Here is a 14516-nt window from a genome sequence, read left to right on the forward strand (position 1 = left end):
GATTAGCGGTACACAATTCTTTACCACCAAGCAGGCTCCTGCGAAGAACTACTACTTTGAGAACCACTTAGAAGAGAAAGAAGATGCATCACCAGAAAACTCCCCCTTCTCCCTTGTCAGGAATATTTATTTAAACAGAAAGCAGTGGGGAAGGGATTTACTTCTCCAGTCCCATGACCCCAAAAATAAGCAGATAACTTACTTTGCATCCTTGCATTTTTACTATTTTGAAGATGACCCAGCAGCACAACGAGGTCTTCAATAACACGAAAATATTGAGAACCTGAGGAGCTGCAGGCATGAATTGCAACTGCTACCAGCAGCTGTTGTATATCGCATGCAAGTAACTTGTAGTCATTCAAGGGAATGCTGCAAACAAAGTTGTAGTTACCAGAAAGATGACAATTCTAGTAGACTGTAACCCATAACAAGACCCATTACTATGCCCCTTGCTACTTCTGCCAACTGCGCCTTATATTGTACTTCACACAAGAATGTTACTGCTGAAGGCTAGAAAACTGTAATCAAAGACACCTCTTCAGTGTTAACTGTGGCAGATTTGATGCCTGCAAATCTTTGAGACATTCTAACATTAAGATTGTAACAAAGTTTTATTGGAAAAGCAATGATATATTATCAGATTTCTAAGTTAAAGAGCAAGTTTGAAATCCTGTATTTCTCAAAAAAAAAGATCAGGATACTACCTCATTTTGTAACTACATTGAACTAGAACTATACTGCGGTAAAAAGGAAATTAGTCTATTTCTTCAGAATACCAACTAATAAAATAAATTAACAAAACCCCATCTTTCTCTTCCTTTATTGTACAGCATGTTTGTAATTAATGAAGTAATTTAAGTTACACAATCTTAAATATTAAATCACAGGCAGCACAGGAAAGACTTCTGCAGTTTTAACATTGGCTACAGATACAGTAGAATGCTACCATCTCCTGGGGCTTTATCTTATTGTTCCGGTGAGTTTTACTAGGAAAAGCATCCAAAGTGACACAGTGTGACAAACTTGCATTTTAAAATGTCATTTCACTTGAAGGTTTAAGGTATGGGAAAAGTATTTTATATTCCATTGTTTGAACTGAATATCTAAACATTAACTTTCACTTACGAGTATAATTAAAGCTGAAAACGTCAAAACCAGTGTTATTTTGTACATGCTCTCTGATCATTTTAGCAAGTAGAACAAATACAACACTAATTTTTGCTAGACTTAAGATTGTGCCTGGACTATTTTATAGCAACCCATACAATACTCACTTTGTTTCCAGTCCATTGAGAGCAGCCAGCGTATTACAGAGCACGTAGAGCAAACCATTATCAAGCAGTAGGTCTGCAACTTTTGAGCAGGAATTTATGATTTGTAGCAGGAGACAGAAGCAGTTATGCAGCAGAACATTATCATACAGAGAGTTCTCTATAAGACCCAGAACAGGAATGACACACCATTTTTGAAAGAGTCCAACATTCCTGACATCTTCCAGATCAAATCTATTAACATAAATATAAGTGAGTGACATCCTTAAAATAGCAACCTAGTATATGCAACTTGAATACCAGTCTATGCCAGTATTTTGGCAGAGATGTAGATGGCAATTTCCTATATTTCACTGCAGTAAAAATGCCTGTCTACTAAGAGAAGTAATAGTAAAATAAACACTTCAAAGAACCACAAGGAAATTAAGTGCCTAAAAAGTCTATCTGAAGCTTCAGCTAATTATGAACTCTCTACAATATAGATTTCATGAAAACAGAGAGGGTTTTTTAATAAGTGTAGAAAAAATTTGACACATCCTTCCAGTAATAAGTATTACAACTGGCACAGACACTATCAAGAAACCAGATACAGCTTGACTTCAATATAATGAATAATGATATACTGACTACCAGTACGTTTGATATCCTATATCCATTACTGCTGAAGTGTAATTAAGTTTGGCAACTTCTGACTTACTACAATTGTTGAATTCAAAACAGTGATTCAGACCTCGTATTACTTGTGCATTAAGAAATTGGATTATTCTTCTAAGGTTATCAGCCCATCACATGACTATTATACACAATCCTAAACTTAAGACAGTTAAATTATTTTTCCAGAGCCATAATCAGTCTTGAGGAAACAACAGTCCTCTGCTTCGGGGTTAGTTAAGCAGCCAGGTTTAAATCCTGGCAATTAAACAGAAGTATTTTCTTGGGGAGTGAAGATCAGGCCAACTGCCAGAAGTAATTTGGCTACAAATCCTGCAGAGGCAGTAGCTGAGAAGTTTTTTTGGAAGATTTTTGCACTACTGACTATACTTACATATATGCTCTTCTTGTACGGTCATTAAGTAGTCAGACTAATTCTAAAAAAAATATTTTACTTAAATAATTGTCTGCTTAAAAGGTAATCTCCTTTTCTTGTCAACATGAGGTGGCTCTTTGGTTCAAGGAAATGGTGTATCTGTAGGGTTTTCCCTAAGGGAAATAGGGATCTAAACTCAGGGCCAAGCCAAGGAAGCAGCTGTTACATCAAGCTTTGTCCTTAATCACCTACCAAAATCCAGTAGAAGTCTAGTGACTACTACTTAAAACTTCTAAGGATACAAATCAGTTTCACATAGGATCAGAAAGAATAGGGAAAAATTAAACTCATTACAAGAACATCTGAAGTGAAAATGCCTCTGAAGCCCTCAGAAGGGCTGAGGGTTTAGAAGATCCCAGCTGACAGCACCTATCAGATGAAGTTGCTTACAAACAGCTTAAGGGCCATAAAATAGTCATAAGAAGTTCAATACATTTAAATGTTAAAGCTACAAGCAAAACACTTCAAAACAGTTTTGAAGAAACTTTTTATGGTTGTTGACTACTAGGAAGAGAACAGGAATTAGAAAGCTATCACATCCTTGCCTCCAGCACTGTACAACACTTATAGTTCAAATATTAAGTTACAGGACACAAAAGCAAAGCATTACTTACTCTTCATCCAAGCCAACAGAGCGGCCAAAGAGCATTTCCAAAAAGCACTCTACAACTTCTTGAGTGCCCTGGTGAAGGTACAACTGGTTGGCTAGCAAGGAGAAGCCACGATTCTTTAAGAACTTCTCCTTTTGCTCCCTCCTTGCTCTGTTGAAATATGCATCCAACAACTAAAAATAAATACATAATTATGATGTAAGATTTAAATATTTAATATAACTCCCTTGAAAGTTAAAGTTCTTGTGTGCAATTCAAAGTTTGAAACCCAAATTTTTAGCATTCCAGATTAATCAACTGCACTTGCAACTGCAATCTACACTGCACCTCTTACAACTGACAGCTGACAATCGTTTTAACCTGACAACTCTAAGGTTTTTAGTCATTTGAAGGAGATGAAATCACACACATAACAGCTACATAATGCATACATAAATAAATTCAGACTTTTTACACTTGTTATATCCTGAACTTTGGTATGTATGCAAGTGCATGCACAATTTTTTAGATCACTTTGTTAATAAAGCCATAGAATCTTCAAATTAAAATACAAATCTACTCAAAGTTTTTCATCTACATGATCTTATCATCCAGAAGCACTGTCCTTATCAATACTACAAAAATCTCTGAAAACATTTCAAAGCCTCAAGTCCATGTTCAGGCCAAAAATGTGTGGGTAACTCCCCAGAATAACTGAAAGTCAACTGTGTTAGACATTAAAACTTTGCTTGCACCTGAACTTAACATGGTACATCATGTGTTTAATGTTGATGAGATGGTCATCAACTTTCTGCACTGTCACTTCCATTTACAACAGTAATGCTGTCATATGCTCTTAAGGCCTCTCTGGCTTAAATCCTTGACTATATCTGTTAAAAGTTTCTGTGTTTGTGTTGTGGTTTGGTTTTGGTTTGTTTTTAATCTGAGGGGGTGGAAACATACCTTAAAAGTAAACCTAGAAAAAAGCAAAACAGAAAAATACTAACAAAACTTCATGTTTTCAACAACTATGCTAGTTTACAACTCTTTAGTCACAAGCGTTTCATATAGGCCTACTTTAATGACTCCTTGTTGTATGAGAGGAGATGGGTGGTTCACAAGAACTATAAGATAATCAGGTTGGATAAGTTTGTCCATCACATCTTCTAGCATGATATCTGGTAGGATTAGGAGAACTCCACGCAAGAGGTCATACAATCCACAACAGATAAGCACGAGACAGTCTTCTGTACATCTGAAAACAGAGGAATATATTTTACCAGTTTGTCTACAACAGGAAACATTAAAAAAATGCAGAATTGTCAGCTACTCTCGGGGGGCAGGAAGAACAGGAAATCTGGCAAACAGTTCTCCAGCACTCCTATTGCCACTCTTCATTAACACTTATTTTTGGATAGCAAATGGCAAAAAAGGATAATCTGACCAGAACTAGTTGCTTGAGACTGAGCTAGCATAACAAATTCCCACTCTTACTGAAGATAGAAAAATTCCTGATTTTTAAAGTTTGCTATGTAAATAATGCAAAAATTAGAAAATGCAATTCTATAGACTAAAAAATAATGAATTGGTTTATGACAGCCATTGAAAACATTACTTTAATTTTCAGGCTTCCAGTTTTTGTAGAGTAGTAATCAAGATCAAGAACTGTGAAATCAAAGCTCATCCTGTGCTACTGGTAATTTATTATTTTGTTTATCTGCTTACTGGTCATCAGGGCTTTCAGATGGTTTTTGAGTATTCTCGTTAGCTGAAGAAAAAGCAAGACTCTCCCAGTCTTCAGGAAGTATACTCTTGTCAGCAAAGCTTGGCCAGCGAGCAATGGCTGATGATCCTCCTCCATGAACGGAAAATGCTAAGCCCAATCCTGCAAAATTACTCTGACTCTTCTGAAATGAAGGCAGACCCTTCAGATTGTCTGGACGACGTAGGGATGTCTCAGCTGCAGTACCACTACCTTCGTAACATTTCAGGTCTGCATCTGCTTTACTGTCAAATGTGTTTTCAGATAACTCTTCTTTTGCAATATCTTCAAACGTTTCAGTAGACGTTAACTCCGAGTCACAAACTGTTTTTGCAGACTCACAACTGCTAAGAAAGAGTTCTTCTTGTACTTTCTTTACAGTTTCAGAACTTCCTATAAAACTAGTTTTACCCTGGAGATTAATGTAGTCAGGCTTTCCAATAATCTGCAGATCATCAACACTCCTTCCCATCCTTTCAGTTAGCCTTTTTCGATGAACTTGAGGTGAAGAAGCAGGAGACACTGGTAGGCTTTTGCAAATCCTTTTAGGTGCCTGAGAGCTCATCAGCTGCTGTACACCAGAACTGGAAGTGTTCTCTAGGGAAATAAGGATATCTTTAGCATTCTTTTTATGCTAGAAACAAGCTTTTCCCCTCAATATTACACTCCACATAGATTTAACACAGTGATGGCCCAAGCTAATTCTATATGGCAAAACTGATTCAACACCTGGCATAGCTCAGATTTGGCTGATCAAGTAGAGAGAATAAACTATTATGCAGCCATATATTTAACAAGTCACAAATTGGAAAGATATGTAAAATACAAAATATTTTTTGCATGTATACTGGAGTTTCTGGATTTACATCATGACCCTTTCAGCTAACCCTCAGAAAGAATTTGTACATAATCATAGAATCACTGAGGGTGGAAGACACCTCTAGGACTGTCTAGCCCAAACTCCTTGTTCAAAGCAGGGTCAGAGCAGGTTGTTTTATTTGGAGCTCTTGCGTAAGAGGACCAATCTACCATGTTTTAGCAGATACTGAAATACTACTCTCCAATCCTTTTGCATGAAGGATTTACATGTACTTCAGGTTTATAACTTTATAACTGCATATTTTATTTAATAGGGCTTCCTTTTAGGTACATATTTTGACTCAAAACAGTCAAACTTTCAGAGCACATTACAAATGTCTTCCATAAAAATATATTTTTAAGAGGGAAAGCAGTCTCTATACAAGACTGGTAGAAGAAGCTTTCTGTTCATGTGGGAAAAGGAGACTTCGTTCATTCAGAAGTATTTTGAAGACTATGCACCAGTTAGTACTAATGCAATGATGGTGCGTCAGTATTATTTTTCCATTAATAAGATTTTATATAAGAGATATATAAATTTATATATATACACACATATGTACATAAATATAGCCAGACCAAGCTGGTCTTCAGACAACAGAAGGAATCTACATAGCTGCAACAGTCTTAACAGTCAAGCTTGCACACACATTAGCAGGTAGTGCAACAAACTGCAAACCCACATGCAGGTAGTAAGTTATCTACTGAACATACCATTTCAAATATATTCCCTAAATTTAGAAATTCAAATTCAGAGCCACAACACACAAACACCTAATTTTTCACAAAAATTTATGTTGAGTATTCCTCTGGCACACATGAATAATCTTTAGTCAAGAACAACAGTTTGGTATTATTGTTATTAATAAGTACTCAGTTTAAGAAGAGTATGCTATAAGGCAGAATAATTAATTCCATGTACAATTTCTACTGTCGTCTGCTCTTCATATCACTGCTTTTAGTAAAAGACACTTGAACTAACACTGTTTCAAATGAAGACCCAATTTGCTTTGCCCAGGCAAAGTAGCAACATCAATTGTAAAGGTATTACATTGGTGATAAACAGAATACAGCTAAGTCAAACATCATCTGAAAAAGTTAGCAGCTAAGTTAGTTTCCATTCCTATTTTGTATATATTTGTAAACTCGCTTAGATTATGCATTTTTAATTAGACTTGATTTCTCATTGTCAATGAGCTTAAATAAAGGCTTAAGTTATACATTTTAGCTTCTGTTTTACTAGTGATATTTGTTGATTGACTATGCAAATCTCTAAAAAGTATGATTAATCATCTACTGCAATAATGATGTAGAAAACATCACACTGACAGAACGCCAACTGAAAAAAGTTACCAGCTTGAACTAGTAACTTCACACTATTTCAGCACCTATAGCAGAGTAATTCAGAACTGATTTAAGCAGTTATCTTTATAGTTCTCAACTTGTTTGGCATGCTATAAAATAAGAATGTTTCTAGAAAACTGTTAAATGTTAATTTATATAACCAAGGTATCTATGTTGTTCTTTATTAGAAATATCTTCCCACCCTCTATCATGTAGGAACAGCATATATACCTGCATCATAACTAAATGCCAATACCTTAATACTATATTTAGATGGATGATAACAATTATGCACCAATAAAAGTATCAGCTTGGTGCTTTTTGCACAGGTGGTATAGCTGCTTATGGCTCACCATTTCAACTATTGCCTTGCTGAGGTATTCTCACACATCTCTAGCAGGTCTATTTAACAAATGAAGTTGTTCAGCTATCTGGTCCACTTCACTGCCTGAGCCATCAATGCAGCAACAAGTCTCACTTTGAGAATGAGGAACAGTTTATGTAACATGTTTAATTCCATCCGTCTTACTCTGTCATTCAGGCATCAAGCTCCAAGAGACCGGGGAGCTTTGTATAAAATATCTGTGGGAAACTAACACTTTAAGGCATTCTAGTCATCTGCCAAAGGACTGTGTCTTAATGTCCTTGTTTTTCCAGCATTGTTTTACCTTCCAATGGTAAAGCTGTAAATCCAGTTGGAGTTATCACAAATGCAGAAGTGTCTATTGACTTCCCACCACTGCTGGAATTTCTCAGGTACCTAAGCGATTCAACTTTCTCCTGAAAAATTTTGCCATCTAGAAAGACAAGATAATGGGAAAAGTTACATACAAGCTTTTTATGTTTGCATTCTCGATATATTTAGACTCATAGTAGCCAGGTTACATTTCAAGCTGATCACTGGAGGCTAATGAAGAGTCCTCAACTCATGAACGTCTATGAAAAAGCACCTGAGAACTGCTTTTTGTTTTAGTGATATACCTTTAAAATTTACTTCAGAACACTGAAAGTAGTATGATGTTCTCAAGTAATTATATTTAAAGATGGTCCTTGCAGGCATACAAGCAGTAATAAAATTGACTTTTTGCCATGTCAAAAACAGATGACTGTTCTCAAACAGATTCATTTAATAGGGCCTGAAGTATCAAGAAATGCATTCTACTCTTACTCAGAATTTTAGGCCTGTTAGTATTAGAGGACAGATACAGATAAAACTGTGTCCATACAAGCAACCAATGTTAAGCATTCCATTTAGCAGCAAACTTTAAAGTCATAACCACCAACAAGATTATTTATGGCTATAAACAGAAAAAAGATTTCCAAGCAAGCCAAGCAACAAAGTGTCATTATAATGTCTCTCAAACTACATCACTAAGTCCCAGTAGTTCAATATTTTATAGTTATTACAATATAACAATCAAAAATTATATTCATAGAATAGTATTTTATGAGTGAAAAGTTTTTTTAGATATCAATTTCTGACTAGATTTTTATCTTCCTCTTTAGTTCTAGTTAAATGTGACATATCTACCTATGTGCAGGGAAAAGTAGAAGTTGGTAGGATTGTGACAAACATATGTATTAGTGGGAGGGTGAACTGCTAAGAGGAAATTGGAGACCAGTGTCAGCAATTCCAGGTCTGGTGGAGATCCAAGTACTTCTTCAATTATTTTCACAAATGACCTGCAAACCTCCTGAGGCAGGGATGCAAGGTGCCCTTCTTTATGCTCCTAGAAAGAGTAGTACAACTGTAAGTTATTTGTATTTTTAAACTGACAAAAAATGTCTTTTTAAAAAATTGTCATTCTGTCATAGAACAGACAAGAAAAAACCTTAAATAATAAATCCTGTATTCTTTAACTTCATAGGAGCTACTGTACCTAACTCAACGTAGGTTGAGCACACTCAAAATTTAGGCACAAACAAAATATTGCAGATGTTATGCAAGTTTATTTTTAGAAAATTAACATATTCCACATACTACACTACCCTGATCAGAAATGCTGGAGCTTTAGGGCATAAATCACCATTGAAAGTATAGTTTACTGTCGTTATATTATATATTTATAGAGAAAGTAAAATAGTTGCCGATACTAACATTTCAAACAAGATATTCCTGAACAGTGCCACACTGTGATTTCCACTTCAACAACCATTTTTATAAACAGACACATTTGAGATTTCATTCACAATTGTAACTTCTGATCTATCAAGCATTTGATAGTTTGTCAATAGCTCTTTGAAAAAATCTATTAACTGAACAATGATTTTAGAAGAATATTTCAATAAACTTGTGGGAAACCTCATTGTAATGTGAGCACAGCGATTAACTTGTTTGTAACTTCTCTAAATTCTGCCTCTTTTGGTACCCAAACACCTTAACTGAGACTGCTGTATGAGAAGGCTAAATGAAGTTAAATTAAGTGAGGTTTTCAAAGCAAATAATTTATATAATCTTAATCTTTCATTCCATCATTCCCCCAAAATTGCCCAATCACTGTTGGTCAATTTGAGTATTTTTTTTTAAACTAAGAAATTAATTTTTTCCCAATAGGCATGTATTGAATTCCCTTAACAGGGAAAATACTTCGTAACATTCTGTATCTAGGCATTTGCACTAATATACAATTTTAAAAGTTCACTATACCACTAACAAGTTCCAAAGGTAGGGAAGACTACAAAAATTAAGAAACTAAAAATTTACAGCAGTGAAAATGATTAAGACACATTTGAAAAAAAATCATTAGAAGAAGGAAAAACAATGAATGCATTTCATATATTACAGTAAAAAACTCAAAAAGGAATGCAAGATAAAAAATACAGTGTAGAAAAGAGGGATTACAATCTATGTTTTCAGATGGGTATGTACTATAAAATGGAAACCATTTCAAAAACATGTTCCTAAGAAATGTCTATGAAAGGGCTGAAGAAATTCCTTAAAGTCCTTTCTAAAACAGCTATCTCCATGCCACGGAGGAAGCTACTACTGGATCAATAATTTTGAGAGGAGTGCTCAGATTGAGCACTACAGGCTAGGTGCCCCATTAGCTTTGGTGAGATACAGGACAGTTTCTGCTGCTTACACAATATCTGTATTTCTCAATCATGAAGACTTGAACTAGTAAGAGACATCTCAGGTAATTTCAGCTCCTATTCATGTATGGATTGTGCAAGTAACCTAGCACCCAGGATTTCAAATAGTACCAAATGGTTAAAATTTCTTGCCCCTTCTGTCCAGCAGTAAATAGAGCACCCAATAGGGAACTGTATCAGTTCACAGCAACAAAGCCTGTTGAGGAAGGCAAAAGGGGTCTGGAAGCATAGTCTCTACTGAAGTAGTTTTTCCTACAACATTTAGACTCCCACACACCAAGTAAAACAGTATTTGCCAAGCCCAAAGTAGGATTTTAGAGTGAAAATACCTGCAGAACCTGACAAGTTAACAGGAAGTGATGTACCACTTGAGCTTTCAATAGCTGTTTAATGTTAAACATCTGTTGGTGATGGTTAGCTCTGATAAGGATTTCTAGAGCTGCTAACAGAGTTTCCCAAACACCTTGCTGAAAAACAAAACAGGAACACAGCTTCAAAATATATTTCTGAGTCTACACACTGAGAATAAAAAAACCCAAACCATTTAGGAATGTAATCAAGTCAAGTTAGTTTTGCCCCTCAGAAAGACTAAATGATTGCAAATCGTCAGATCAAAATTACAAACTATCAGAAAAATTATGCTCATACAAAATTAAGCATATTTTAGTGATTAATCTACAAAGAAAGTACTACTTGTCTAAAACTAGTTTTGTATACTTTTTTCTATATTAACACTGGATGGTTATTTTCAACAGCTTAACTCCAGAGGGAAGCAGGTCTTCCTCAGTCTTAACAAGTTCCCCTAAAAAATTAATCCATTCAACTAACAAGTCATTGACATAAATTACATTTACAGAACAGAATATACTAAGGCCACCTGCATCATTGATAATGGGAGCTTGATACTACTACCAGCTATTCAAAGAATAATAAGGACCATTGATTTTAGAAAATTTTAGTAATTACTGACATCTAGCTGGAGAAATTAATTTCAGACCTCATAATACTTGATTTTTTTTTAAATATTGACTTTTAGACTTAAAATTTTTCCAAAATGAAAGTAATTACCTTTGCTTTAGACCATATCTTCCAGTCAAGCAGCAGCTTCTCTAGCAATTGAACATCTTGGATAACTGCTGTAGAATCTGTGTCAAGCATGAATTGCCCATTTTCATTTATATAGAGAATCTCATCACTGCAACATCCTTCAAGCAGAGTCTTCAAGAGGGAAAAATTTTTTTTAATGTCATAAGCACAAAGCAGTACAGTTCTATCCAATTTACTAAAAAATTATTTGAAGAGACAAACTTGATGGGGAAGGCATGTATCTACCTGGTCAACTTTGAAAATAGTTACGGAGTTTATTAACCCCACTGGGGACATTTAAGAGGCTTCATTCTTATAACACCGGTACAATTATTTTTTTTTTTTTTAAATATTGAAGTGTGTTCAAGCAACTTTAATTGTTTACAAGTTTAAGTTAACTTGAAGATCTTCGCTGTCAGAGAAAGTTGCTTTCCTCTCACTCCTCATCTCCTCTGAAATCAGGGTCTTTCAACATTCAACATCCTTTTTCTCCCCTTACTCATCAGGAGTTTCTAGTTTAAGGCAAAACACTCCTAGAATAAGCTTGCTCTGAATCACTGTTCTACCTTTGTGAAGACAGCTTCAAACATAGAATTAAAATCAGACAAGTTTCTAAATTTCTGCTAACACTGAACAACATACCAGGTTTAAAGAGCACTCTACCTTCAGCATGCAAAATCCAACAATGCATTTTGGTTTGATCAACACCCGATGAATCATAGAATAACCATTACAATTGTCCATCTCCTGTATTCTCTGTTGACTGTATTTTGTTAAAGATAGTATAAGTTGTAATGCTAAAGCTTGAGTGTCTTCACAGCTGCTAATCTCTACAACCTAAAAAGGCAAATTTAAAAGTTTAAATGAGAAATATTTAGAAAAAAGCATTAAAAATGCTTTGTTGCAGACCTAAAATTATAACTTCTGTATTAAATCTGTTTTAAAGATTGAGGTTATGAACATAACCTTCATTTTTGCCTATGAGCTTATATTCAGATATTATACCTGAAGTGGAAATTCTTACTGTGGTAAATGATGACCTACTAAGAAAATAAAAATCCCATTGCAAGAATCCCCTTTTAAGAAAAAAAATCTGTTCAAAGTAAAATTTAAGTACAAGGCACCAATTTATTCTTGGTATACTACAAAGTCACATGGTCATGAAATACATAAGCCACTAAGAACAAACCCTGTTTGCCCTGGAAAAGTATGTTTCCCGAATGTTTAAGGGAAGCTTTAAATTAAGGTTCCTGAAGGTCTACACTTTCTCTACCTGGAAGTATCAAATATTAAAGGTTGGGGTTTTTTTCCATAAAGAGACAAGCTATTTGATAAATGAAGACCATGGACCATTCTTTACTCTTTGCTTCCTACAATTCTTGAATCCCAAGAAAGAGCATATAGTTTTTTAGCAAATAACATACAAAAAGGAAATCTCACATGAATGGAATTTCAGTTTCTATAGGTTCTCTTGCTGTGTACCTGTTAACTCTGCTGCACTTAGTTATACACATGTATACCTCTACTCTCTGACAGGTGATCTATTGTTTGCTTATTTAACTGATGCAAATAGAGTCTACAGCAGGATCTGTAGCACATTCTTAGCATAAATTTATGTAATACAGTAACATGAATAAGGATTTTCTCCTCATTTTACTATCAATGTTAGAATTACAACAATGTCTTCAAAACCAGAAGTCCAAACACCAGACTGTCTCTAGCCTAATGTGCATTGGTTACTCTCCATACAACTTTCAGAACACTACCATTGCCAGAGGTACACAAAACCAAACATGTCCTAGGCCTACTTTAGTATTTTGAATTAACTGTAGTACTTCAGAGACTCCTAGCACAAATATTGACTGTGACCTTTACATTTAGAGGCTAAGTAGTAACTAAGTTAAGGCTCATACCTTTAATTTTGTAATTACAATTTTTAGACAGAATAAGCCTTTGAACATGGCTGAACAGTTCTCAAAAAAGCTCTATTTATTTGATAAAAAAATCAAAGCTCTGCACACTAGTTTTACATTTATTCATAATTGTTTTGTGAATATCCTGTGTTTAGTGTTAAAGATATGCAATAAATTTAAGTGCCTTTGAAAATTATAGACCAAAAATAGGACCAGTTCTACAACACTCCTAAACCCCGTGTTTTTTGACATCTAGAAGTCCCATCGCTAAACCAGAATGTAATGCCACATCTTACATACCAGCAATGTCAGAAAAAACATTACATAATATAACTAAGTTTCCAGTTTAAGACAACCAGCATGATACAGTTTGTTATGCCACAAGTATTTTCCATAAATTTTCTTTAAAAGAAATCACATGCAAACTAGAGAAAGACAGCTAGAATATGTGACTTGCTACCCAAGATCCAAGGAAAATTTTATATGGAAGAACACATACATGCACCCCCCTCTTCCAGCCCCCTTACCCTAGCAAAGAGGAAAACAAATGCACCAGTTCCTCCAATTTCATGTAGTATACCCTGAAGAGTTTTATATTCAACAGGTTGAAGTGTTTTCAGCTGATAAGCATCCAATACATTGCTCTGAACTTCTTTTAAACTGAAAGGTCTCTGAGAAGATACAGTTTTCACTTGACCTTTCAGTCTAATAACAGGTTCATATATGGTGTACTGACCAGGACAGCATGTGGTATAAACAACAGCAAGACTCTCCTGAAACAAGAGATATTTATAGGTTTTTTTTAATTTTTTTTTTTTAAGTTTAATACAAAATAACAAAACACACCCCCCCCAAAAAACCACAAAGCACCACACACAAAAGCCACCTAACAAGTAGTAGCAACTTTGGCAGTTCATTTCTACTTTACCATTAGCATGGTCTTAAGCTTCATGTGGATGCACATGCACTAAAAATGCAATAGCATTCCTAAATTTTAGCAAATGTATGCAATACCTACAACACAAAGTTAAGAAAGCACTAAAAAAATCCACCAAGGATCCCCCTCTTACCTCCTGAAGAACTACAACTATTTTGCATAAAAAGTTACTGATAAATTTAAAAGAAAATGAGCATACAGTGGTATTGGGCAAATTGTTTCCCTTTCTGAAGTGGCAAGTCCAAAATCGAAAGTTATCTGCTATTTTTTTCAAAATTTCTCCAATTTTAAGTCTATCCTTTAATCAGCTTTGCCATAAGAGGATCTCAATAGAAGTTTCATTACTGATGTAGAGACTTAGATCAAAACCAGAGCTCCTGCGAAAAGCAACTGACTCCTTTTCACAGAAAATGTAAAATGATCATATTTGTGAGGTTATTTAGAACAGATAAAATAATTACATTTAAGGCACTTGCATTCTATGCAAAAGCACAGATTAATTCATCACTTGTGTACATAGTTCTTCTCTCTGGTTACTTGGTGTTTTGTGAGGCAAAATAAGCTTAAAAGTCGCA

At 35.0% G+C, this 14516-nt stretch overlaps 1 protein-coding gene across 1 annotated transcript in view; it reads right to left on the reverse strand.

The window, feature by feature from the left end:
• The window catches only part of LYST (lysosomal trafficking regulator), a 92764-nt gene that overhangs the window by 27402 nt on the left and 50846 nt on the right, over window positions 1–14516 (reverse strand). Inside the window, exons 17-27 of the mRNA XM_026845820.1 lie at window positions 13532–13777; window positions 11755–11928; window positions 11074–11223; window positions 10335–10472; window positions 8444–8642; window positions 7581–7709; window positions 4674–5307; window positions 4026–4203; window positions 2973–3142; window positions 1275–1505; window positions 203–369 (exon numbers count right to left, since the gene is read on the reverse strand). Coding sequence (XP_026701621.1) covers window positions 203–369; window positions 1275–1505; window positions 2973–3142; window positions 4026–4203; window positions 4674–5307; window positions 7581–7709; window positions 8444–8642; window positions 10335–10472; window positions 11074–11223; window positions 11755–11928; window positions 13532–13777 — 2416 coding nt within the window. The remainder of the gene's footprint in view (window positions 1–202; window positions 370–1274; window positions 1506–2972; window positions 3143–4025; window positions 4204–4673; window positions 5308–7580; window positions 7710–8443; window positions 8643–10334; window positions 10473–11073; window positions 11224–11754; window positions 11929–13531; window positions 13778–14516) is intronic.

The sequence above is a fragment of the Athene cunicularia genome, assembly GCF_003259725.1.
Source record: "Athene cunicularia isolate RWA chromosome 3 unlocalized genomic scaffold, athCun1 chr3_part1, whole genome shotgun sequence".
Lineage (NCBI taxonomy): Eukaryota > Metazoa > Chordata > Aves > Strigiformes > Strigidae > Athene > Athene cunicularia.